Source organism: Pteropus alecto, unplaced genomic scaffold (assembly GCF_000325575.1).
Source record: "Pteropus alecto unplaced genomic scaffold, ASM32557v1 scaffold224, whole genome shotgun sequence".
NCBI classification, from domain to species: domain Eukaryota; kingdom Metazoa; phylum Chordata; class Mammalia; order Chiroptera; family Pteropodidae; genus Pteropus; species Pteropus alecto.
The window spans coordinates 5,943,837-5,969,772 of NW_006436289.1; the positions used below are offsets into that span (position 1 = coordinate 5,943,837).

Below are 25,936 nucleotides of genomic sequence, written 5' to 3' on the forward strand. Positions count from 1 at the left end.
CACACACACACACACACACACACACACATATAGATATACATACACACACATTGAGAAATATAATCATCAGGTAAACCAGTGTTTGTGCTGGCCTCTTGAACACATACTCTCCCTCTGAGCAAGAAAAGATTTCTCAGTGAGCATGGAATTAGAACAAAGGAAATTAATTACATGATTTGAAAGTTTAGGCTTTGATAACCTACTATGTCCATCTTCACAATAGAGATCTATCTGTCTGACAGACAAACACATCCCTCTGATGGGGTACATTTTATTCTTGATACTGCTGAGATGAGATTGCCATTTCATAACTTTCTAAACTTTCCTTTTCTAGGCCTGACTACCTTCCTTTTGTTCGAAATATCTTTTCTTCAAATAGTTTTGTGGCAGAAACTACTAGTGGTCCACTAATATCCATTCTCCACTTCTTTTAGTGATAGAGTCCTGAATTTTAACTAGGCAGATGGTCCCCCACTTAAAGCCTATTTTCAAGCCTCCCTTGCAGTTTGGTATATTCCTGTGATTAAGTCCTGACCAGTGGGTCACCCACTCCTCTGTTGGCACTGTGGATGGGAGCTGTATCTTAAGTACGTTAAATCCAGGAGTTATAGGTAGAGGCCAAGAGCAAAGTGAATGGCAGTCCTAAATAGAGCTGCGAGCACTGGAGCAGAGCGTACAACCCTGAGTAGGAATGCCAGCTGAACAGTGCAGAAGAGACAAATACTTAACCTTCTCTTTCCCAAAATATACTGAAGGTAATGACTTTTGAAAGTGAGGGAGGTTGGGACAGGTATTACCTACATATAGTGCTAAGCCAGCTTCACAGAACTAGAAGCAATTCATTTCTGACTTCAAACATGTTCCAGAAACTGAATCAACCAAATTTTGGAAAACAGACATTTTTTTTTTTTAACAACAAATTGACTTTACAGTTTGCAGGACTGCCCTTTCATCCGTGTTTCCGTATTGTTTTTACTGGTGGTCTACAAATTGGGGCACATAAAGCCTCTATTTCTTATTTATCTGATATTCATAATATAGATCAAATACAGCAATTCTGGAACTACCCTTCAAATAAAAACAAGATAAATAGGAGTTTGATAATGTATGAGAGAGGTGATTACTGTATGGTGTCAAACCCAGCATTATCCAATAGGTAAAATAGATGTAAGTATTCAATAATGGTGAAATTTCTAGAAGTGTTGCATATTTAACTTTTATTTCTTTGTTTATTTTAACTAAGTGGTTCCAAAGATCCTGATATAAGAGCAGGTTGTTTCAAAAGTGAAGATCTAAGTGAGCCATCCTCTACCATGTGTCAACCAAATTAGTTCAAGGCTTTAACTTCTTCTTGGTCTTCTTTATTTGACTCTGGAATCACTTTTCTGTTGGCAGTAATATGAATCAGTTTCAAGATATAGAACTCTGTAGTTGTGAACACAACCTTATTATAGTACACACTTTTTAGTTCTTTCTTTCTGGCACAAGGGGACCTGGATTATTTTAAGGTCTGTTGGAAAAGGGATGATTAAGATGGATCTAAGTATATAGGGGCATTTGGGGCAGACAGGAAAGGATAGAGGGAGGAAAGAGAGGACAAATTAAAGTATTTTACAATTGTGTCTAAAAACCTTTCAAAATTTAAAAAAGTGTAAAAATTAATAGTATAAAAACCACTTTTTTTTTTTTTTTTTTTTAACGCCTACAGCACCCAGTCTTCCTAGGTGGTCTCCCATCTAAGTACTAACTGGCCTGACCCTGCTTAGCTTCCGAGATCAGATATATTCAGGGTGGCATGGCCATAGACTAAAAATCACTTTCTAAATTAGAACTATTTTTGAACTAATTTTTTTTACAAATATTTTCTGAATTCCTACATGTAGGCAGTGTGCTGGGCACTTTTGGTGACTCAATTTCTCCTGGAGCTTACAAGTTAAAAGTATGTGAAAAGTTAAATAACAACTCAAGAGATAGTAAGATTTAAATAATTATAAAATATTGGCATAAAGTAGTGTGTGATCAATTGTTAAAACAATGGTACAGATGGTAACTGTATAAGAAACTCAGAAAGAGAAGATGTCACAGTGAAATGAAATGAAATTCAAGGCTTCAGAACAGAGGAGGGAGAATGGGCAAGTTGACATACAAAAGGAATTAAGTAAGCATTTAAATTATTAAAGGAATTATCTGTTCAAGCTTTGAAGTAATATTTTACTCTTAAGTGGATCCACATGCATAGTAGCAGAAATGTTCTGATCATTCCTAAAAAAATATACTCGGAAAGCTAAAGTACCAGACATATTTGTTGATGCTATTCAAACAGCAGTCTTCATCCATTGTTGAATCAGATAAGTGAACCTTTTGACTGGACTAGTTTTACTTCCACTCTTAGAGGCTAAGTCTAATCATCTGGCTAAAAAGCAAGAAATTAAGTTGCTGAGCATTGTGTAGACAATATAGCTAGATGATTAAATGATATTTTTACTTTTTCAGAAGTTATTAAAATTAGTGTAGACATTCATTTTTAAAAAACATTTGATAAAGAGAGTCAGCCTCAATACCAATGAGATAAGAATAAAAATTCTATTACTTTCTAACGATTTTTTCCTTTAAGTAGTATGCAAATAAATACTTATAAAATTAATGTTGAGTTAGCCACACTAGTTTTCAGTGTTAATACGAAAATGGAGAGATTTTTATTAGGAGTTCTTTAATGATTAACTGGTGGTAGCTGGTTTCTTTTAAACTCTTTTGGACCATGTGCCTGGACCTACTCTAACATTATTCCAAGGATAAGGCTATTAACCCGCCCTTTGAGGCTAAAGCCCTTGCTACATGAATTAAGATTTAGCAACCCTTAGGTTTGCCATTGGTGATATCAGAGTTGATAATCTAGAACAGGGGTCCCTAACTTGAGAGCCTCAGACAGGTACCTGTCCATGGACTGTTAGGAACCCGGGCCACACAGCAGGAGGTGAGCAGCAGGAAAGCAAGCAAAGCTTCATTTGTATTTGCAGCTGCTCCCCAGTGCTAGCATCACCACCTCAGCTCCACCTCAGGTCATCGGCCTTTAGATACTCATAGGAGCACTGGTCCCTTGTGCCGGAAAGCTTGGAGACCACTTATTAGAAGACCTGTTGGTTTGCTAAGGATGGTGGAGCCAAGTGTGGGTAGGGAGAAGAGAGCTGAGAGAGTGTGATGGCAGGTGAGTACAATAACCCAGGATGTGAAAGGAGGGAAAGATAATGCGTACAGAGATTCAAGGTTGATTTACTTTCTTTCCTGTTTACACCAACTTATGCTTGCCTGTTGCACAATATGGAAGTGGACACACAGGTTTTAATGTAGATGAGGAGAAGAAAATTTATTCAAGGTAAATAATTTCTAAAACAGTGGGTGAGTTTTTAGAAGATTTGAAGGTAGGGGCAAAGTGAGTAGAAGAAAGTGCTTCCTTATGGCGTAACTAGAAAGGTGAGAATATTTGACAGACGTAAACTTACTTTGCTTTGTGTACTTTGGTCTTTGGTTTATAAGGAAGGGAAACCAATTCTTTCTAAAACGAAACAAAAACAAAAACAAAAATCAAAAAGAAAATGTTTTACTTCTTGTGCTGACTGAAACTTACTTACTTGGAAAACAACCTGAGGTAAAATTATCATAGAGTTTATACAGACTACTTAAATCTGGAGACTGTGGGGTCAGAAATGTTCCAGATTAGGGAATCTGGGGTTCATTCAGGAGGGTGTGTGTTTGTACATTTATGAGTTCACGGGTGCTATTATTGTTTTTATTGTTTGTTTCTCCTCATTTAGCATTCATTTTTGTATGATCTACGTAAGATCAATCATTGTAAAACAAATAATAGCTCATGTTAATATACTACAGCTTTATGTGACAATAAGCCCACTGACAATAACATCTCATTTCTGCGCCAGCAGGGCTACGTACTCTGGAGATATCTTTTGTTTATCGAGGATCGCCAAATTATCTGATGTTTATACCCTGCTCTCCTCTAGTATATAGAAGGCTCCGGACCACGGGTATCTAGATTCAAGAGGTCAATCTATAAAATGTCTAAGAATTTGCCATAGTTCGCCCCTTTCCAACATAAACTTATCCGAATGCTTCACTAGCAGTCTCACCGAGATCCTTTCTTCTCTTTGTTTTCTTAAGAGTTGGAGAATCTCATCTCTCCTTTTAGCCTAAGAGGAAAAAAAATATGGATAAGTCTTTTGACTCATTAATAAAGCTTTGGGTCCATTGAGAGTAGAATTCTTCTCATTTTCCTTCTTGTATTTTTTGGTAAAATTTAAAAATATTTTTTCCAGCATAGATTTATACTTTGCATTTGTAACAATCCAGTTTTTATTCCAGAAGATGCTGCTCTACAGAATAATTTGATTTTGACGCTAAACAGAAGGTGGTTTTCTTGCTTACCTGATAACAACTAACTTTTATTAAGGCCTTACTACATGGACTATGCTCAGGACTTTATATACATTATGTCATTGTTTTCTTATAATAACTCAGAAGTTTGAGACTACTATTATCCTGTTTTACAGATGAGGAATCTGTATAATAGCTTACTTAAGGTTAAATAGCTTACTTAAGCTATTAGGTGGCAGAATGGGACTTGATACCAGCCGTATTTGACAACAAAGCCCAAGCGATTGACCACCACACTAAATTAAATAGTAGTTAAGATGCAAAATCAGCAAGCTCAAACAGCATACCACCACCTAAGTCCACAACAACAGGGCGCTTCTTAGTAGCTTGCATGTGGAACAAAGCCTTATTCTCTCATCTTTCCTGTATTTTAGATATCAAGACATGTACATTCTTAGGTAAGTTTTCCTAAATGTAAAAACTAATTTAGTGCAGACACAACGACTTATAAAGATACAGACTATATAAAAAGAGGCAGATGTCAGTACAATTTTTTTCATAGAATCCAGTTTTGTTCATGTTTCGGAGATAACCAGGTAGAAAATTACATTCAGAGTATTTGAAAACAAAAGAAAAACCTGAGGATCTGATAAATAAAACTTGTGGCTTCAAATGGCCAAATAAAATGAAAGAAGTTTTGTTTAGATCAAGGCTAGAAGCAAGGAATAACCAAGAATAGATATAGATTTGTTATAGCCAGGTAAAATTCTAAGTCATCCCTTCGTCCATTCCAATTTATTGAGCACAGTACTATTTTCCCAGGGCTGCTGTAACAAAATGTCATAACTGGGTGGCTTAAAACAACAGATATTCATTATCTCACAGTTCTGGAGGATAGAAGTCCAAAATGAAGATGTTGGCAGGGCCATGCTCCCTGTGAAAACTGTAGAGGAATCCTTCCTTGCCTCTTTCTACTTTCTGGTTTTTGCCTGCAATCGGTGGCATTCCTTGGCTTGCAGCTGTATAACTCCAAACTTTGTCTTTATTGTCACATTGCTTTCTCCATGTGTTTCTGTCTTCACATGGCTATCTTATAAGGACATCAGTCATATTGGATTAGGGGTTTTCCTCACTCCAGTATTAAGTTTTTAACTAACTTCATCTACAAAGACTATTTCCAAATAAGGTCATATTTCAAGATACTGGGAGTTAGGACTTCAACATACCTTTTTTTGGAGGGACACATTTCAATTCGCAATGAGCACCTATGATATCACATTACTGTGCAAAGGGCTGAACAAAAAACAAATCCCGCCTGCAAAGTGATTACAGACTTGTGGAGAAAAAGACAAGTAAGTAGTTTCAAAGGCACTACAATAGGGTTATTATAGAATGCAATTAGAGGACTGAAGATAGATCCTTAATTCTGGCTATAGTGTGTATCTATCTGTTGGGGGAGACTCAGAGAAGATGTCCCAGAGGTGCTATCCAAGGTTAGACCTGAAAGTGGTAGTCACCAGATAACAATAGAGACAAAATGGGGAAGAAAGCTTTTGCAGCAGAGGAAATAGGGTGTGCAGAGCTCTAGAGGCTGCTGTATTGCTAAGTGATTCCTCAAGATGATTCTTTAGTCCTGATGCCTGCAAGAGAAGCTGCAAACCTCAGGCATGCTACACTAAGATACATGAGAGGAAAAGCTCATGCTGGGGGCAGTAGTCAGCAACTGGGCCAGATACACTGGTGCCTTGGCTTTGCATCATTCTGTTTAGGTCGTATTAATCTTGCCTTTCATGAGCCTACAATTTTTTTTTTTTTTTTTTTTTTAGGCGAGGTAACCATTGGTTGACCTCACAGATTGCAAGGACCCTGTCAGTTTACAATCCCTTATTTTAAAAATTTTTACCCCTACAGCACCTGGTCTTCCTAGGTGGCCTCCCATCCAAGTCCTAACCAGGCCCGATCCCGTTTAGCTTCCAAGATCAGACGGGATCAGGCTTATTCAGGGTAGCATGGCTGTAGACTACAAAATTTTTATTTTATTTATTTTGGGAAAAGATTTCTCTTTTTACTTGAATATTAGGCATCATCTATCACAGATATTGAAAGAAAAAAGTTTAGGGTATTTTTAAAACGAAATATCATAATATCTGTCAATTTGCTATGGATTGAATAAAATTATGTCTGTAGATAAAAACCTAGGATATTTTCAATGTAGGTATTCAATATTAGTTTTATTTTCAACTTTTCCTTTATACATGTACCTGATTAGAACCAATTGCTCCCTTAAGTGATTACACAGCACTTGATACATTTATTACAGTATTGATCGTACTTTCCTTGCTTTATCTCACAGTTGCTACTGTGTCTCTTTCAGAATCTTACTCATCTTTTTATCCTTCCTTAGAGCTTAGCAGTGCCTCATATATTATAGTCAATGAATTTCTGTTGAATTGAATTGATTGAGTCATGATGTATGAATGAAATCATTATACTGTTTAATAGGCAATTATTAGCCTAAGCAAAAAAAAAGTTTTAGAAAGTGAAATTAAACAGGGGTAAGTTTAGTTTTTAAAATTCCCTATGTGATTATCTTCTGGGCAACTATTGGGTAGTTATGTTTTTATAATGCTTATAATATAAAAATAGACAAATGTTTAGTTACAAGATTCTAGAGTAATAGAATTAAAAAACTTATTCTTTTTTATTTTTATTTCAGGTCCTTTTTTATTATAATGGATTTTAGTGCCTAATAAATTTTATAATATAATGCACCAAAAGCAAAGCCACATTGGTTCTCATCTATATGGAAGGTTGTTGTGAAACTGGAAAAAATATAAACATTGCTTAACATAATACATGTCATATGGTAGATATTTAATAAATGGTAGCTATTATATTATTTATGGTGATGATGATGAGAGAAAATTTTTCTTTCAGTACTTTCTAAATTTGGGAGAGCGGAAAAAGAAGGATTGCCCACCTTCAGGCATGGAAGATTTCTGAAGATTCAATCTCTGACCTATGGGTGAGTTGGTGAATAGAATTAGAAGGAAGAAAAGAGAAATAAGGAGAGATATCTAAGATATTATTTGCCCTGAATTATGCAGTGAAATTCCTTCGTTCACAAATTCTCCAGTATATTATAAACTTTTTCCTCAGTTAATCTTTAGGTGGAAAAAGTTTTCGATACACACTAGACTTTAAAAGAAAGGTTTTTACTAAAACATTAATCAAAAATAACATATGGTAATATTTATTTCTCTGATTACCTATCTACATTACCAAAAGAAATTTTCTCTTGACTATTATAGTATAAAAGTTGAATTGCTGAATCTAATCCTAAGAATATTTTAGAGGAGTATTACATTGATTCCAAAATCAGCTCTTTGCTTATTTACTTGGCAACCATCGCAACACATCTAGACTCTAGAAACTCTTGAAACCAGAATGGTATAGTAGTTAATTAAGCACTCTGGCTCCACTGTCAGATGGACCCAGGCTCAAACTGTCTTTACTGTATTTTAGCTGTGTGACTTTGAAAAAGTCACTTACTGTTTCAGCTTCAGCTTCCTAACTGCAATAGACTAATTATAATGCTTCTCAGACAGAATTGTTCTGAGGATTAATAAGAATGTGTGCAAAGGACTTATAGTTTATATGTTATGTAGTTAGGTCTCAAAAATATTATCATATAGTGAGGGGATGAGATAGTCTGAAAGGAAAAAAAAATGAAGAAAACAGACTAAAAAGCACTGGGAGAAATGTATTAATTCAAATGGAAATTTTAAAAAATGCTGCATTCTTTCCATTGAATATAAGTACAATATATGCTTATGGCACAAACGCCAGAAAAGGTGAAAAAAAGCACATAAAGGAAGATAATATTTATACAAACCCATTGCTGAATCTTAGTATAAGTTTGAAATTTTAAAACATGTAAAACTTTTAGAACATTAAGGAAGCTGCAAAATAAATAATCTAAGGATTTAAAAATAATGCATCAAAGGAAGAAAGGCAGCTAGGGAAGTAGTGGGCTAGTTTAATGATCATAAAACAAAAAGCATATTCAGTGATGAAAAGAAGAGCACAGTTCAATAAAAAAATAAATAGAGACATGGAGGTAAAAATGAGCTTAAAGATGTTTAAAGATTGTGATAAGCTTGTCTTGACTTGGATAAGATGTGTATTTTGGGGAATGGAGGTATAAAGGGTAGGATAGTTGAATGGCATCAGATTGAGCACTCTGACATAAAGATAGCCCTGTTTAAACTCAATTTAGTAGAAGATAGGAACTATGTTTTTGACTTCAATATAATTAAATTAGAAATAAAAAACAAATAAGATTCTTACATTTTAAAATTAAAAAGCACACTTCAAAATAACTCATCAGACAAATTATAAATAAAAATATAAATTTAAAAATACTTAAAATGCTATAATAATGAAAATACTATATAGCTTATGAGATATAACTAAAATAATATTTTGAGAGATATTTATAGCTTTAAATGATTATATTAGAAAAGAAATAAGATGGGAAATTAAGAAACAAGCAAAAGGGAAAGAAGTTAGAAGGAAAATAACCCAAAATTGAAGAGAGAAGTAATAAACATTGATAAGTAATAATATAAAAAACAAAAATATAATAGAGGTCAAATGTTGTTTTTTTGAAATAACTCTTAAAATAGATAATCTTTTGGTATAATTACTTAAGAAAAAGATACAAATGATTAGAAATGAAAGGAGTAATAACTGGAGCTACAGCAGAGATTAAAAAGATGATTAAAAAACACTATGAATCCTTTACATCAATAAATTTGAAAATGTAGGAAAAATGGATGATTTTCTAGAAAAAAATAACTTACTAAACCATTTTAAGAAATAAAAAACAGGCCCATCCATTTACTCAAACACAAAAACAAAATAAACAAGCAAACAAAACCTGTATTACTTATGCAGATTAGGGGCATATAATTATTTCAACTAATTTTAGTCAGCATTTAGCTCATCAGTTGGGTTGGCTTTGGACTGACTTGGGTCTACTTGCTCTGCTTCTTACCATTTCTAATAGTTAGCATTCTGTAAGTTAGCATTTATCCTAGAGTCTTTTTCTAAGTTTCTAAAAACTGTTGTAATAGGTATGTATAGTTGAAAATACTCTTTTAACATTTGATTTTTGACAGGGTTCTGGTTGAGAACCATTGGTCCAGACTTTCAGAATCTTTATGACATTCACCTCTTAATCTACACTTGTAGGGAGAGGAATCATGATACATTTAATTACTTTTTATTTACGTGCAAGAGTTAAATTAACTTGGCCCACACATTTTTGTTCCATAGTTGAAATTTCAAAACATTTCTTCAGTGCTAATTTTTATTTTTGCAGTTGATAAATAAAGAAGATTAAGGGAAAATATCATGAGGGTCAGTTTAACAATATGAACAAGCCAATCTTGATCATGTCTCTTAACTAGGATGCCGATACTTGGGTGACCATACCTCTAGTATTTAGTTATCACCCTTCGAGATTTACTACTTTAGTCAAAGCATGTAATTTAATAATAAAGCTTATTTGTACCTGCAAAAATTTTATTTTTAAATTATGGGTTAAAAAGGGAGGGACCACAGAGAAGATAAAAATAAGCTTTCATTGAGAAACTATTGGTTATTAGGCCTGTGTGAGGGATGACTCATTTAATCTTCCCAATACAATGAGGCAGATGATATTATTATTCCCTCTTTACAGATAGAAGGAATTCAACCACATAAAAATTAACAGGTTTCCTCAGGGTCACTTAAATAACTGATAACTGGCCTTCCCAGTTCTGTTTGACTTCATATCCTATGCTCCTTTTGCTATACTGCTTCAAACACATACTAGATTTTAGTACACCTATACCTACACACACACACACACACTGACAGAATGGTTTCTTCATTCAATCTTCATTCTGAAAATAAAGGATTAATTAGGATTACCCATGGTGAAGAAGATAAATGCAGTCTCTGCTCTCACAGAAAAATTTATATTCTAGTAGAAAATGTGTGCTATGGGAGTATACAGCAGAGAGAGCTAATCCAGTTTAGGGTCAGCTTTGTTCAAAGTTAATTTACTTATTTTATGGTATCATGTAGCACTTTGCAAAAGTGGTTCAAAGGTAAAGAATAGTTCTCAACAAAAAATTAGCTAACTGAATTCAGCAATACATAAAAAAGATCATACACCATGATCAAGTAGGATTTATTCTTGGGGTGTGAGTTTGGTTCAATATCTGCAAATCAATGTGATATACCACATAAACAAGAGAAGGATAAAAATCAAATGATTATATCAGCAGATGCAGAAAAAGAACTTGACAAAATCCAGCACCCATTTATTATATAAACTCTCAGCAAAGTGGGAATAGAAGGAACATACCTCAATCTAATAAAGGCCATATATGACAAACCCAAAGTTAACATGGTGAAAAGCTAAAATTATTCTCCTTAAGATCAGGAACAAGACAAGGATGTCTACTTTCACCACTTTTATTCAACATAGTAATGGAAGCCTTAGCTACAGCAATCAGGCAAGGAAAAGAATTAAAAGGTACTCAACTTGGAAAAAAAGAAGTAAACTGTCATTTGCAGATAACATGATACTGTATATGGAGACTCCCAAAATTATTAGAAATGATAAAATAGCAGGATATAAAATTAACATTTAGAAATCAGCTGCATTTTTATACACCAATAATAAAGTATCAGAAAGAGAAATTAAGAAAACAATCTCATTTATAATTGCATCAAAATAATACCTAGGAATAAATTTAAACTGAGAGGTAAAAGACCTGTACTCGGAAAACTATAAGATATTGAAGAAACAAATTGGAAGAGATACAAATAGATGGAAGCATATACCATGCTCAAGGATAGGAAGAATTAACATCATTAAAATGTCCATACTACCACAAACAATCTCTAGATTCAGTGTAATCCCTATTAAAATACCAATGTGATTTTTTCACAGAACTATGACAAATAATCCTAAAATTTATATAGAACTGCAAAAGACTCTGAATAAACAAAGTAATCTTGAGAAAGAAGAACAAAGTTTGAGGTATGATGCTACCTGATATCAAACTATGTTACAAGGCTATAGTAATGGTACTGGCATAAAACAGCATGGTACTGGCATTAAAAGCAGACACACGGATCAATGGAACAGAGTAGAGAGCCTAGAAATAAAACCATATCCATATAGTCAATTAATCTATGATAAAGGAAGCAAGACTATACAATGAGATAAAGACTGTCTCTTTAGTAAACAGTGTTGGGAATACTGGACAGATAAATTGAAACTAGACAGCTTTCTTATACCATATACAAGAATAAAATGGATTAAAGACTTAAATGTAAGACCCAAAACCATAAAGCTTTTATAAGAAAACAGGCAGTAAACTCTTTGACATTGCTTTTAGTAACATTTTTTTGGATATGTCTCCTCAGGCAAGGGAAAGAAAATAAAAAATGGAACTACCTCAAACTAAAAAGTTTTGCACATCAAAGGAAACAATCAACAAAACAAAAGGCAGCCTACTCCAGTGGGAGAGGATACTTGCCAATGATACATCTGATAAGGGGTTAATATCCAAAATAGATAAGGAACTCATACAACTTAACACCAAAAAAACCAAAAACAAAAAATATATAATTAAAAAATGGGCAGAGAATATGAAGAGACATTTCTCCAAAGAAGACATACGGAAGGCCGACAGATATATGAAAACATGTTCAATATCACTTATCGTCAGGAAAATGCAAATTAAAACCATAATGAGATATCACCTCATACCTGTCGAAATGGCCACCATCAATAAATCAACAAACTAGTGTTGGCAAGAATGTGGAGAAAAGGGAACCCTCATGCACTGTTGATGGGATAGCCAATTGGTGCAGCCACTATGGAAAACAGTATGGAGGTTCCTCAAAGAATTAAAAATAGACCAAGCAATCCTACTTTTGGATATTCTTCCAAAGAAATACAAAACACTAATACAAAAAGATATATGCATCCCTATGTTCATTGCAGCATTATTTACAATAGGCAAGATATGGAAGCAACCTAAATGTCCATTGATAGATGAATGGATAAAGAAGTGGTATTTATATACAATGGAACATTACTCGGCTGTAAAAAGAATGATCTTACCATTTGTAACAACACAGATGAACTTAGAAGGTATTATGCTAAATGTAATAAGTCAGACAGAGAAAGACAAATACCATATGATTTCAGTTATATGTGGATTCTAAAAACAAAATAAATGAACAAACGAAACAGAAACAAACTCATAGATAAAGAGAACAAACTGATGGTTGCCAGATGGGAAGAGGGTTGGGGGGCTGGGTGAAAAGGTAAAGGGATTAAGAAATACAAATTAGCAGTTACAAAATAGTCATGAGTATGTAAAGTACAGCATAAAGTACAGGTGGGTACTAGACTCATTGGAGTGATCACTTTGTAAGTTATATAAATGTCTAACTACTATGTTGTACACTTGAAACTGATATAATATTGAATGTCAATTGTAATTGAAAAATTAAAAAAATTTGAAAAAAGGTAAACAATAGTTGAATTATAGTGGTACTTGTAAATTGATGTGCTTTCTTTGATCCTTTTTAATGTAAGTTAAATATTTATGATAGGATTTTTTTATTACAAGTTAACTATAAAATGGGTGTAACAAACCCATGTAACTATTGCACTCTAAATTTAGAGTATTACCTAAACAGAACCAATGTTCTATGGTTTTACAGAGATTGATTTTTTTCTTTAGGCTCCAGAATTTAATTTTTAATTCTATGCCAATGATTGGGAGTTAAATGTCCAATAGGATAACTAGGATTCTACACGGAGTCTTAATCCTTAGTAGGCTCCGTTGTTATTCTATGTTACAAATGCCATTTAGAGGAAGGTGAGAATTATTATTGGCTTAAGGTAAAACTATTAGTAAAAAGTCTTACATTTGGGCTTGATTTCAAAAGGCAGCATTCTACTTCTTAGCTTGTTGATTCTGATAACAGAATGCTTCAACTATGAATTTACTCTATGAATTTACTGCTATTCCCTGCGTCTATATAGAAATCTGTTATGTAGATTCTACAACTTCTGTATAGTAAATTGATATCTACTATAATAAGATTCGGAACTTTTGAACTTCAAATGATCTACTATGCACTTTAAAAGACAGCTTAAATAATCAGTGGAAAGGCTTTCTTCAGCATGAATCTGATTTTTAGAAGGTAGAAAAATACAGTAATCTATGAGAGTGGATGAAAGATGTCAGAAGATTATTAATGGGAGGGAGGAAGAATGCAGACCTGCAGGAAAAAAAAATGCATGTATAAGCATCTTTCCATACTTATTGCAAACTGCCTTATATTGGCTCAATTCCCAGCTCTGACATATATAATTTTCACTTAAAAAAATGACAGCTTACTAAAATGAGAAAAACATATCAGTCATTGCATAAGAAGGAGTGATGTATTTTTTTCTTCAATGTAGTTTTCAATAAAATATGCATTTATTTGTTTTAAAGAAGAAAAAATATGTATTTCCTTGGTTCTGTTACATATTTTTTCTTAGTTCTGTTACATATATCTTGATGGAAAACCAATAATAATTACCTGAAGAGCATAGCTCTTGTTTTAAAACATTTACACAAAACAAATGCATGAAAGTAAAAGTATAAGTGATTTTTAAAAATAGCTTTAATTTTTTAAAAGGCACTTATTTTTAAAAAAGCAATGTGAGATTTGAATTATAATGTTGAGAAAAATATGAGCATGAAATATATTAAGGACACTTCTGTGTATAATGATTGAATTATATTCTATTGATGATTCAGTATGTAATAATTATCAAGGCTTGTCTTTAGTAAACAAATAAGGTTTTCATCATGTTGATGGTTACATAGATATGATGAATGGGTGAATGGGACTGACCTCATCTTTCAGATATGTCTTTCCTATCTTGCCCATTAGTTTGTAAGAAGGAAATTAGTTTGTAAGAAGGTAGAGGATTCCCCATCCAGATGACTATCTCATCCCTGGCCCATAATTTCTCTAGCCCATATACTCACAGGCCTACTTGACAGCTCAAATAGGCTTATCTTTGCTTATCTCAAAGTCACCTCAAGCTCAATATATCTAAAGTGAATTTTTAACTCCTTCCCTCTCCAAAAAACACCTCACACTTGATCTTTATTTAATGTTCCTTGTTTCAGAAAATGTCACCATCCATCCTGTTAAGAAATCTAGCAAACTATGAGTCATCTTTGATACCTTGCAGATTAGGGCCATATAATTATTTCAACTAATTTTAGTCACCATTTAGCTCATCAATTGGATTTGCTTTGGATTGACCTGGGTCTACTTGCTGTATTATTTTCTTTCCATATCCAACATGTAACTAAAGTCCTAGTTATTTTTACTTTCTAAATATCTTTTAAATCTATCTACTTTTTACTAATCTAAGCTACAGTTATCTCCCAACTGGTTGATTGCAATGACCTTCACTCTGGTTTCCCCACTTTGAATACATTCTCCATATTATAGTCTCCTAAACTTTTTCAAATAAATGATATTATCCTAAATAACTTCTTCATTTTTTTGAATCAATTACTGAGTTACTGTTAAAATGAAAATACATCATTTAAAAAAGTTACTTAACAGAGTTTATCTCAACAAGAGAATCAATTGTTTATAAGTTGATTTTGGAACAATATGTTTTGGCTTACGCCCCCCCCCCGCCAAATTACCATAGTTATGTCAATTTGTCTTATATATTGATGACTCTAGTCTAACTTAAAACCCCTCGATGGCTTCTTATTGTCCTTCCAATTGCCTAATCACATAAATACACTGGTCATTCAGCTTCTGAAATGTGTCATGCCTTTTTGAAGCACAGGGTCTTTGCATGGCTGTTTCTGATGCCTGGAATGCTCTCTCAATGCTCCCTCCACCCACTCTGGCTGGCCTCATTAATGTTCACTCTCCCTTCAAATCTCAGCTTAATCTTTGCAGAAATCCTCCCTGATTCCCTTGATTGGATCAGTACTGCCCTATTACACATTCTCCTATGATCATGTGTAATTCTTTTATAAATACCTATCTCCCTGATTAAATTGCAAGTTTCACAAAAGGGCAGAGTTTGTATCTCTAAAACATGTTTTTCTGTTGTTCACTGTTGTACTCCATTGCCTAGTGCAATCTTTTTTCTTTCTGTTTATACTTGTTCAGTGCCCTAAAAATTTATCCTAAGTTTCAGAGTTTATATAGTTGTTCCCCCTTATTTATGGTTTTGCTCTCCATGGTTTCCAGTTACCTGCATTTAATCATGGTCTGAAAATATTAAATGGAAAATACAAGAAATAAACTACTCATAAGTTTTAAATTATACACCACTCTGAGCTGCATGATGAAACCTCACGCCGTCCTGATTTGTCCTACCCAGGACATGAATTATTCCTTTGTCCAGCATACCCACTCTATATACAATACCCACCCTTTAGTCACTTAGCTGTTTGGGTCATTAGATCAGCTGTCATGGTATCACAGGATTTATGTTCAAGTGACCTTATAGTATCTTAATGCTGTATCACAATGCCTATGTCATTCGCCTCACTTTATCTCATCACATAGGCATTGTATTATCTCACATCATCACAAGAAGAAGGGTGAGTCCAGTACAATAAAATATTTTGAGAGAGAGACCACATTCACATAACTTTTATTACAGGATGTTGTTATAACTGTTCTATTTTATTATTCATTATTGTTGCTAATCTCTTACTGTTCCTAATTTCTAAATTACTCTTTATCTTAGGTATGTATGTATACACAGGAAAAGACAGTAAAGATACGTTTCAGAACTATCTGTGGTTTCAGGCATTTACTGGGGATCTTGGAACACATCTCCCATGGATAAGAAGAGACTACTGTACTATCCTAAATAACGTCTTCATTTTTTTTGAATCAATTACTGAGTTACTGTTAAAATGAAAATACATCATTTAAAAAAGTTACTTAACAGAGTTTATCTCAACAAGAGAATCAACTGTTTGTAAGTTGATTTTGGAACAATATGTTTTGGCTTACGCCCCCCCCCCGCCAAATTACCATAGTTATGTCAATTTGTCTTATATATCGATGACTCTAGTTTTCTGGGTATGGCACTAGGGAATAATACAACTGTTTAGCAGTGTGAAAACACTGGGGGAAGAGTATGTGCTTCTAGGACTTTGCTTTCTTTTGTATAGCCAAAGCTCTCTCGTACCAAAGTTCTAGTATATGGAATTTTGTCTTGTCCCCTGAGTTCAATTCTTTGTCTTGTTTCCTTGTATGGTATCTCAGCTACTCTGGGACAGTGGTCCTGTCTTATTTTCCACTTCTGACCCTGTATCCTAATTCCCATGTCAAAGTTTCTCTTTCATGCTATTGAACCTTGACACCATGACCTTTAATTTTTATCTATTGCTTTTTCCTGGTATTATTTCCTTCAAAGAACATACAATGTTCATCTACGTGGCTTTCTTCTGTGACCTACAGACTGTATTTTCACTCTTGTCTGTTGCTTGGACATCCTTTTGCACAACTGACTACGTGTCTGTCCAGTAAGTATCTATAGTCTGTGAGGCCTCTGAGTCTTGGTCAATTCGATTTTGAACTGCCCTCCTGTTAAATGAGTGCCTCATATGCCATCTAACTCAAGGAACAGTCCTGGTCCAGACAAGTGAAACCATTTATTCATTCATAAGCACTTATTTGTCCAGCCCTATGATCATAATGTCAAAGAAGTAATGATCCTTTTCCTTAAGGAATGTAGAGCCTGCAGGAGAAACATACTACAGCACTGTATATGTCAGGACTATGATCGGGGAAAGTAAAGGGTCCTAAGGAAACACAATGGAAGGAACATTTGTATCAGACTGGGGAATGTGTGAGGGTAAAGAAGGACTTGAATGTAACCATTAAATAGTTTTTAAGCACAGATAGGCATTAGTTAAACGGGAAACATGGGAGAAAGGCATTTCTAGGTAGAATAAATGGTAAGTTCAATGTCACAGAGGTATAAAACACCTTGGTGGGTTCTTGGAACTACAAGTTGTTCAAAATGGCTATAGTGTGAATTGCGCTTAAAGGTAATGGTGGTAAATTAGGCTGGGGAGGTGTAGCAGGAAGCAGATAGTAATAGACTGTATATTAAACTATGTATATTAAACTATGATTCAACCAATTTTAGTGCAGTCAATTCTCATTCATGGTAGCCATGGTTTATAAAGTTGCTAAGAACAGTGAATTAGCGAATATTGAACCATTGCTCTTAGGTTCCCGCCTGACTTAGGTCACATTTCATCAATGGGTCAATATATAACTTTGTTTTATGTGTGCTTATCTTTAAAGACAACTTATTTAAAATACATCGTTGATTTGTCAATTCTGAACTCATGGCCAGCAGCACTTACAACTCATGTCAGAACAAAGCTTATCTAATGTATATATTTTCTCCATAAGGCACAGCACGACTTCTTGCACTCAATAACACTAGACAGATCTTCAGCACTTGGAGGCTATTTTTAAACAGCAAAATCATTTTTTAAAAAATCTAAAAATGAATGTGGCACTAAATAAATTGCAAAAAGGAAACATGTTCATAGTATAAGAGCTAAAAGAAGATGGCAGGACATCATCTTGTTCAACCTCAGCTAGAAATGTGTGTGTTGGGCAACTCAAATATTTCATTGTTCTTTGAACATCCACCAGTGGCCATGAAAGCACCATGAGTGTTGATTTGGGGATTACAAGTAAATTGTAGCCAATAAGTGAATTTGCAAATAAGGAATCCACGAATAATGAGGATCACTATATTACCAATATAGTGGCTTGGGGAACTGTAAAATCTCAACAGCCAACTACACAAATGACTGTGTCACCTCAGGCTCTGAAGGCGTTCTTGACCATACTTCATGTGACTAACATACCTTATCATAAAAAATGATAAAATGATTAAGTAAATCTAGATACATAAATTGTTTAACTTTATTATCTGGCTCCAATATAACCTGCCCACAGATTTTTCCTCTCACCTTTGATACAGGCAAAGAGAAAAGGCAGTTATGGTTTTGATTTTGGTTATGTCATGATACATTCCTTTTTCTGAGTCACTTGATCCATGAAATAATCTGGTTCTTCAATAAATTCTATTTAGTTTGCCCTACTGCTTATAAGGTGTTTACTAAGTTGAACAATAAGGCTTTATGTAACTGGAATCAAATTGTTAGTTCTACATTTATTTAAGAAAAGACATGATCCTTTTTTGCTCCATTCTGCGTTTAATAGTTTCATTCAATCATGTTTATAAGCAGGCAATTAGTGTGGGTCCCTGTGCAATTGTACCTCAGGGTTTAATTGTGTTCTTAAGATGAATGTGTGTAGAAGATAAAGTATACAGATCTTTGGGAAAAAGAGGAAGGGATGCATCAAGGGGCATGGCCTTATTCAGCTCTGAAGCTGGGTCTGTCTGGGGCAATGAATTCAGCTATTTGATCTCAAATCTCATTCCTTTCCCCAAGAATGTTTTCATGAACCATAGATGTTACTAGAAAAGATTAAGAGGGGAATCTCATCTGTCAACTGAAAATGTTCCCAAGATTAAATAATATTTGAAAACAAAGTGGTACTATAGATAATATAAAAGAGTAATTCATATTTATATAATCTTTTAATTATCATTTGCTACCAAAATATTTGCTTGTTAATGTGAATACACAGTCTGTTTTATGATTCTTCCACTTGAATTCTTTGATAAATTAGGAATGACAAGAATTTAAATGACTTAGTATCTTTCATTGGTGAAAGAGAAATCCACTACTTCCTAATGGTATTTGGTTTATGGGTGAAAAGGAACTTCGTTAATATTACATTAGGGTAGGATAGCAAAACTAAAACAAAGCCAGATAACACTGTTACTGAGAAAACTTAGATTTGTCTGGGAAGCCAATCCTGATCAATTTGACACCAAAGAGGATTTTGTTTGAGCATCCTGGCGATGACACAGAGGAAATTCCCTGCATCTCTGTTTTGACTCTTTACACTGACTTCAGTAATTCTGAGTATCCCTCTTACTACTGTGAAAGTGTATGATAACAAAGAATAACATTAAAGTTTTCCACTTTCATAATTCAGTGCCTAAAAATACACCTTTGTGAAGCTTCTTAGATTCTTCTTCTTCTAAGAATGTCCTCATCATAGCATGATTTGCTTCTGGTTCACGGAAGTGCCATACACCAAACTCACTTTTGAGTTAGACTTACACTATAGTCAGTATTGGCTGTGTAGGCTGTGTGACAGGACAGATTAAAACCCCATTCCTAGGAAAAGGTTTATCTGGATGCTGATCTGCAGATTGAATAACTTCCTTGTAAAGATGTTTAGTTTATATTCACTCTTGTTAAAACTTAGAATCCAGGTGGACATTTCCGAATGCGTCATCTACATACGCATCTTAAAATGCTGCTCTGATTTCTTCTTCCTTCTCCCAGAAAATGAATCATTTATAATTCTTTTCATAAAGAGATAATCATCTAAAGAGATTTCTTAAAGGTGGTGAAACTAGAAAGCAAATTAGTTTTATGATTTCAAAGAATGAGCTGACTATTCATTTATTATAATGTTTTCAGACTACTTTAGAACTCTCAAAGGAAGAATAATGATCCAGTATAGTGCTATAAGGTTCCCTTTATGGACAGAGTAAGCCATCTAATCTTGACAGACTCAATTGTTTATGATTTTCTGCTGTGGACATCCATCACAGAAATAGAAGTTGAGATTAATAGCATTTTGTCCACTAACCAAAAATATTTATAATGTATACTGGGAAAATATTCCAAAATGGAGGCTATAACATTAAAGTTTCAAAAAATTTCAACAACTGAAAAACCAATATCAGTTGAGGAGAAAAAGCTATAAAGGTAATTTTAGGAGAGATGGAAAATAAGTCTTTAGATTTTTCATTAATTTTAAGGAAATAGTGGAAGAAAAAACCTTTAAGAGAATTGATGGGAAATATTTTTCTCATTTTAAAATGAAAATTGTACCAGGAATTTACTTATGAGTGTAGATGTTTAAAACATGTAGAAGATTCTCTTAAAGTAAATAGATCATTGTAAATATTTTATTAAAGCTAAAAATTCTAGAATGGTGGTGGTAGCAATGCAGAGAGGGTACTATAGACTGAGAAAAACAGTCTGTTTTAGTACTTAAAGTGCGTTATCTTTCCTCTCAGTATAGACCTATGAGGTAAAAGCAAAACTGAGAAGAGAGGTGATATGCTAAAATGGTCCAAAAGCCGATTGCAAACAGATTAGCTTTTGGGAGTATCTTTGCAAAAATTATCAGCTTAGAAAATTTTCTAGATGGATATTTGTGGAAAGGCTAAACAAAATGGAATATCACTATATAGAGCATATGTTCATTTATTACTTAATTATGCAGTTGTTTATTTATTTAATCAACAAATTTTTGAGTTTCAATAACTGGAAAAGCACCAGGGTTAAGCAAATAAGAAATGACCTCTGCTCTCACAGAAGAAAAGAAAATTAACGTTTGTGGAGGGCAAACTAAGGCCAGGCACTTTACATCTTATATCGACTCTATGACATGGATATCTTTATCATGCCTCCTTCTGTATCTGAACCTCAAGGAATTTAATAGGAATTTAATGAGGAAGCTGAATCTCACAGGAATTTAATAGGTTGCTTAAAGTCACACAAATAGTAAGTGGCAGAATTAGACTTCCAAACCCACTTTGTCTCCAAAGTTCACTATACTGTGGTACCTGTAATCTAGCAGAAAAGACAGAAACATACATAATTACCTGTAACACAGATTAGAGACTGTGATAAATACTGGATGAGAGGTATATGGGACTTGCTATGAGAGCATAGAGAAGGAAGCCGTTCACCTGCTAGTTTCTACATCACCTCTGGGAAGGCTTCACAGGGAAGGTGGCATTTGAGCTTGGCCTTGAAGGTAAATGAGGAGGAGCTTTTTAGGTAGAGACATAAAGTGCATTGCAGGTTGAAGAAACAGCTGCAGGGCTAGGAACAGTGTTTCTCACACTTGTATTCATACTGTAGTTTTGAATTTTAGAGTATATGGCAGTATACTTGTATAATGCCATGGCCAGCAATCGTTACAACACAACGATCTCATGGGCTTTGGAATTAGGATATAGGCTTTGAATCTAGGCTCTGGCACTTCCCAGTTGTGGGAACTTTGGAAAATCATTTAAGACTTGTTTGATTAAATGGGGATAATCATCATGAGGCTGTTTTAAGGAGAATATGAGAAGAGACATGTAACCTGCTTTGCTTAGTAGTGTATAGCACATGACATACACTCACTAAATTGGCTGTCAGGAATACTACATCATAGTATGTGTGAGGATATAAGATCATTCAGAAACTGTAGGATTCTCTTGGTTGCTTTTTGCACCATGGCATCGTTTGAAGAGAACTGTACTGTGCAGTACTGATTAAGCACAGTTTCAGTAACATTCTCTTTCTTTCCCGCTGGCTTGCTGTTTTGTTAGGCCTCTTCTACTCTCAAAAATAGAATCTTCTATACTGTATTGTAGGACCCATTTGACTTAATGTACAGGATAATGTGTATGTTTAGGTTTAGCAAAAATATATTTTAACCATTCACCACTTCGGTGGTTGATAACCAACCGTACAGAGTAGGTTACATTGGGGGTGGGGGAGAGGTATATGGGAAGGAAGAGAGTGGTAGGAGAAGTCAGTCGGGTTATGGTCAAATTGGAAAGGAACTTGAATGTCATGCTAAAGGGTTGGTCTTGATCCAGCAGAAATGGAAAGCCATGGGAAAAAATGCAGACCGGATTGCATTACCCCCCAATTCCTACGTCGAAGCCCTAACCCGCCAGTGTAACTGTATTTGGAGACAGAGACTTTAGGGAGGTAAAAGGTTAAATGAGATCATAAAGGTGTGGCCCTAATACAATAAGACTGATCTCCTTATAAGAGGAAGAGACACCAGAGCTCACTCTCTGTGCCATGTGAAGACATAGTTAGTAAGTGGCCATCTACAAGTCAGGCCGAGAGGCTTCATCAGAAACCAACTCTGACAGCAACTTGACCTCAGACTGCTAGCCTTTAGAACTGTGAGAAAATAAAATTCTGTGGTTTAAGCCACTCAGTCTGTGCTATTTTGTTATGGCAGCCCTAATAGACTAACGTAGTAGGAGAGGAGCATAATTGGATTTGGCTTGTAGTAAGAGAACTAGTGCAGTATGGAGAACTGCCTAGCATATTCTTTGGTCAACTCTATACAGTCTTTGCAACTCAACTCCTTTGGGAAGAGTTCTTAAATCCTTCAGCTTGATTTTGATGTCCTTTAATATGTTCCCGTAGTTTATGTGCATATACCTATCATAATAATGTATCATAATTATTGACTTTAATTCACTATCTCCCCACCAGTGGTCCCTTGAGATCAGGGACCACTCCTTATCTTTGCATTTCCTGCATCAGGCACAGTACTTGGTACAGAGCAGATTCTCAATAAATATCTGTGGAATTAAGTGATTAATAAGTTAATAGAAGAACCTGAGGCAAGGAATCCAGTCCTTAGGCTACTAATATAAGATAGTCCATTAGCAGAACATCCACTTGTAACTCATATTGTTTTAATTTTTGACAAAAGATGACAAAAATTGATAATAGTTCGTCTTTTTTATTTCTAATCCCTTCCAACAATTAAATTAAATCAAACTTTAAGTCCAAAAGTGTTGAAGAAGTCTATTTTTAATGATTTTTACCTCACTGAAATTTAGGCTCCCTCCCTCCCTTTAAGTCCTGGTATACATATGTAGTACCTAATACCCTCGAGAGAAGAAAATGCTGACTATTGCTAATCACCTAATTTGTTTGGAGGAATCACCAATAGTCCACAGAGTGAATTAATGTGATCAGCACACTCGAATGCATTGTTCTGTAATTTATGTAGATTTCCCGATAAGTCTTTCAGAGTTTGCCAATATGTCCAATGATTAAAGACATTAAGCCAAAGTGAATCCTCTGTCTTTGTGTTTATAGTACAGGAACAGTTACAAAAATGGAATTTATCCATTAACCAAACAAAATGTTTCTATAAATCACTGCATTAATTGCTGAGTTAATGGCTGTGCTTGCATCATGCAAAGCAAACAAAGGATATTGCCAAAAAAGATGTGTTCAGCTAATTTGACAACACCAGTGTGTTTAATTTCAGCTTTTAGTGAAAATGGTTCTAGATTACAGACTCATTCCTCTGATCATTTAATTTTGACATATTAAGACAGTCAATTCTATTCAATTTTTCCTGTTCTTACAATATTTCTGTTCTTAGAACACGGTATATGGTTTGGGGCCTAATTGATGAAAGTGTGTGAATCCATCTTTCTCCTCCAATTCTGTTGTTCCTATACATCCTTGGGTTTTTGCAGAGACTGAGAATAGCCAAAATTTAATAGAATTTCTTAATCTTCAATTAAAATTCAAATCAAGGTTTTTCATTTGCTTGAAAGAAGAAGAAAATTTTTATATACATGTTAAAAAAGAGTAATTGGGATTATTTAGAAAGTTTAATGAAAATCAGATGACCTTCTGAAATACTGGCCTACCTTTTGGAGATACTTTTCTTTCTCTTCTGATTCATGAATCTTTAAGTTTTCAGCAATGACATCTGTACCCTCTAAAGGAAATAAAGTTAAATTCAATCTAAAATAATTTTATCATGATTTTACAATTATATTGATTTAAAATGAAATAAAGATTGAAAGGTAATTTATAGAATAGGAAGGTAAACACAAATATGTACTATCTTGAAACTTTATAAAGCAGATTCATAAATAATTGAAAATAGAATTAATTAGCTATGGCTGCAGGGAACCTCTAATCTATGAGTAAGCCTGAGTCCACAGACAAGAAAAAGTCTCTAAAGAGAATATATTTGCAGTATCAGAGATTCCAATTTTCACATTCCTATTCAACATATTACAGGAATTTAGGCATTTTCCTCTGGATAAATAGGGTGGTTCCTGAGGCAGGGTGTTGATATGTAATTCAGAAAGTTATGCCAACATATAAACTTGTATGCTTATACTTACTACCCATTTTCTGACGAATCTAGGAATCAGGATGTTGAAAGACATATAACTTGGTACTTACTGTTTTTCTTAAGAAAAGACTGTAAGTAACTTTTCTCTAAAAAATACAAAAGGAAAGAAATCATTGGAAAACCACGGCATTAAAGGTATAGTTTTCTGTATCTATAAAAATTGCACAATAACAATTTTCACATCTTAGGCCTTACTAAGGTCTTACAGGTCAGGGAACTTGGCTGCTAATATTGACTCTGTCTTTAACTTTCTCTAGGAACCTCATGTTCGAACTCAATTATGTAAACGACTATCCTTAATATCCTTTTTACCAAGATACAACATTTTCTCAGATTATACTGTTTGGCCAAATAGATACCATAACCTAAAGGATACTTTAAGATGTACTTTAAGATGTACAAAGATACCACTGATCCTTTTTGTGTGGAAGGTTTAAGAAGTATTTGTATAGGGCTTTAGACACATGATATGAAAGATTCTTATTTTAGAATTAGATTTGATAGACAAATGGATAAAGATGATGTGGTAAATATATACAGTGGACTATTACTCAGCTGTATAAAGAATGAAATCTTGCCGTGTGTGACAACATGGGTGGACCTAGAGGATATTATGCTAAGTGAAATAAGTCAGACAGAGAAAGACAGATACCATATGATTTCACTTACATGGGGAGTCTAAAAAACACAACAAACAAACAAACAGAAATAAACTCATAGATGCACAGAATGAATTGATGGTTGACAGATGGGAGGAGGGTTGGAGGGCTGGGTGAAAAGGTGAAGGGATTAAGAAGTACAAACTGGCAGTTATAAAATAGTCACAGGGATGTGAAGTATAGCACAGGGAGTATAGTTAATAATATTGTAATAACTATGTATGGTGTCAGATGGGTACTAGACATATGGGGTGATCACTAGTGGTTAAATACTATTGTGGTTAAACACTATTCTATATACCTGAAACTAATAATATTATATATCAACTGTAATTGAAAGACAAAACAATGATATTTGGCAGTTTCTCCTGGAAGGGGCTCTGTTATCTTTCGGAATCAACATGGTGGAGGCAAAAATCATCAACTAAAGGCAGCTACTCACCAGGTGCATTGCTCTTAAAGGACCCTGCCACTGGCAGACGCTGACTGCTACCTCTGGACAGTACCAACTGGGATTCATTAGGAGGATACATGGACGCCGCGATCCAGAACTGCTTGGCCAAGTTTGCGTCCTGTTCTGTAGAACCGGTGAACACCATTAATCCCTGAGGACAAATTTCACAGGACTCCTTTCCGCTGCTAGGACTTGCTCTGGGCCTTGTTTCCAT

General features: G+C 34.4%; 1 protein-coding gene and 1 pseudogene across 1 annotated transcript; both read right to left on the reverse strand.

The window, feature by feature from the left end:
- Positions 1-1,327: 1,327 nt before the first annotated feature.
- On the reverse strand, positions 1,328-25,936 carry CUNH11orf88 (chromosome unknown C11orf88 homolog). Its single transcript, XM_015590094.1, has 5 exons — positions 25,711-25,936; positions 24,113-24,183; positions 4,143-4,202; positions 3,501-3,553; positions 1,328-1,385 (listed from the first exon to the last, which is right to left on the reverse strand). Exons 1-5 carry the CDS (start codon positions 25,934-25,936, stop codon positions 1,328-1,330), a joined length of 468 nt encoding a protein of 155 aa, XP_015445580.1.
- Positions 6,289-6,407, reverse strand: LOC112480474 (annotated as a pseudogene).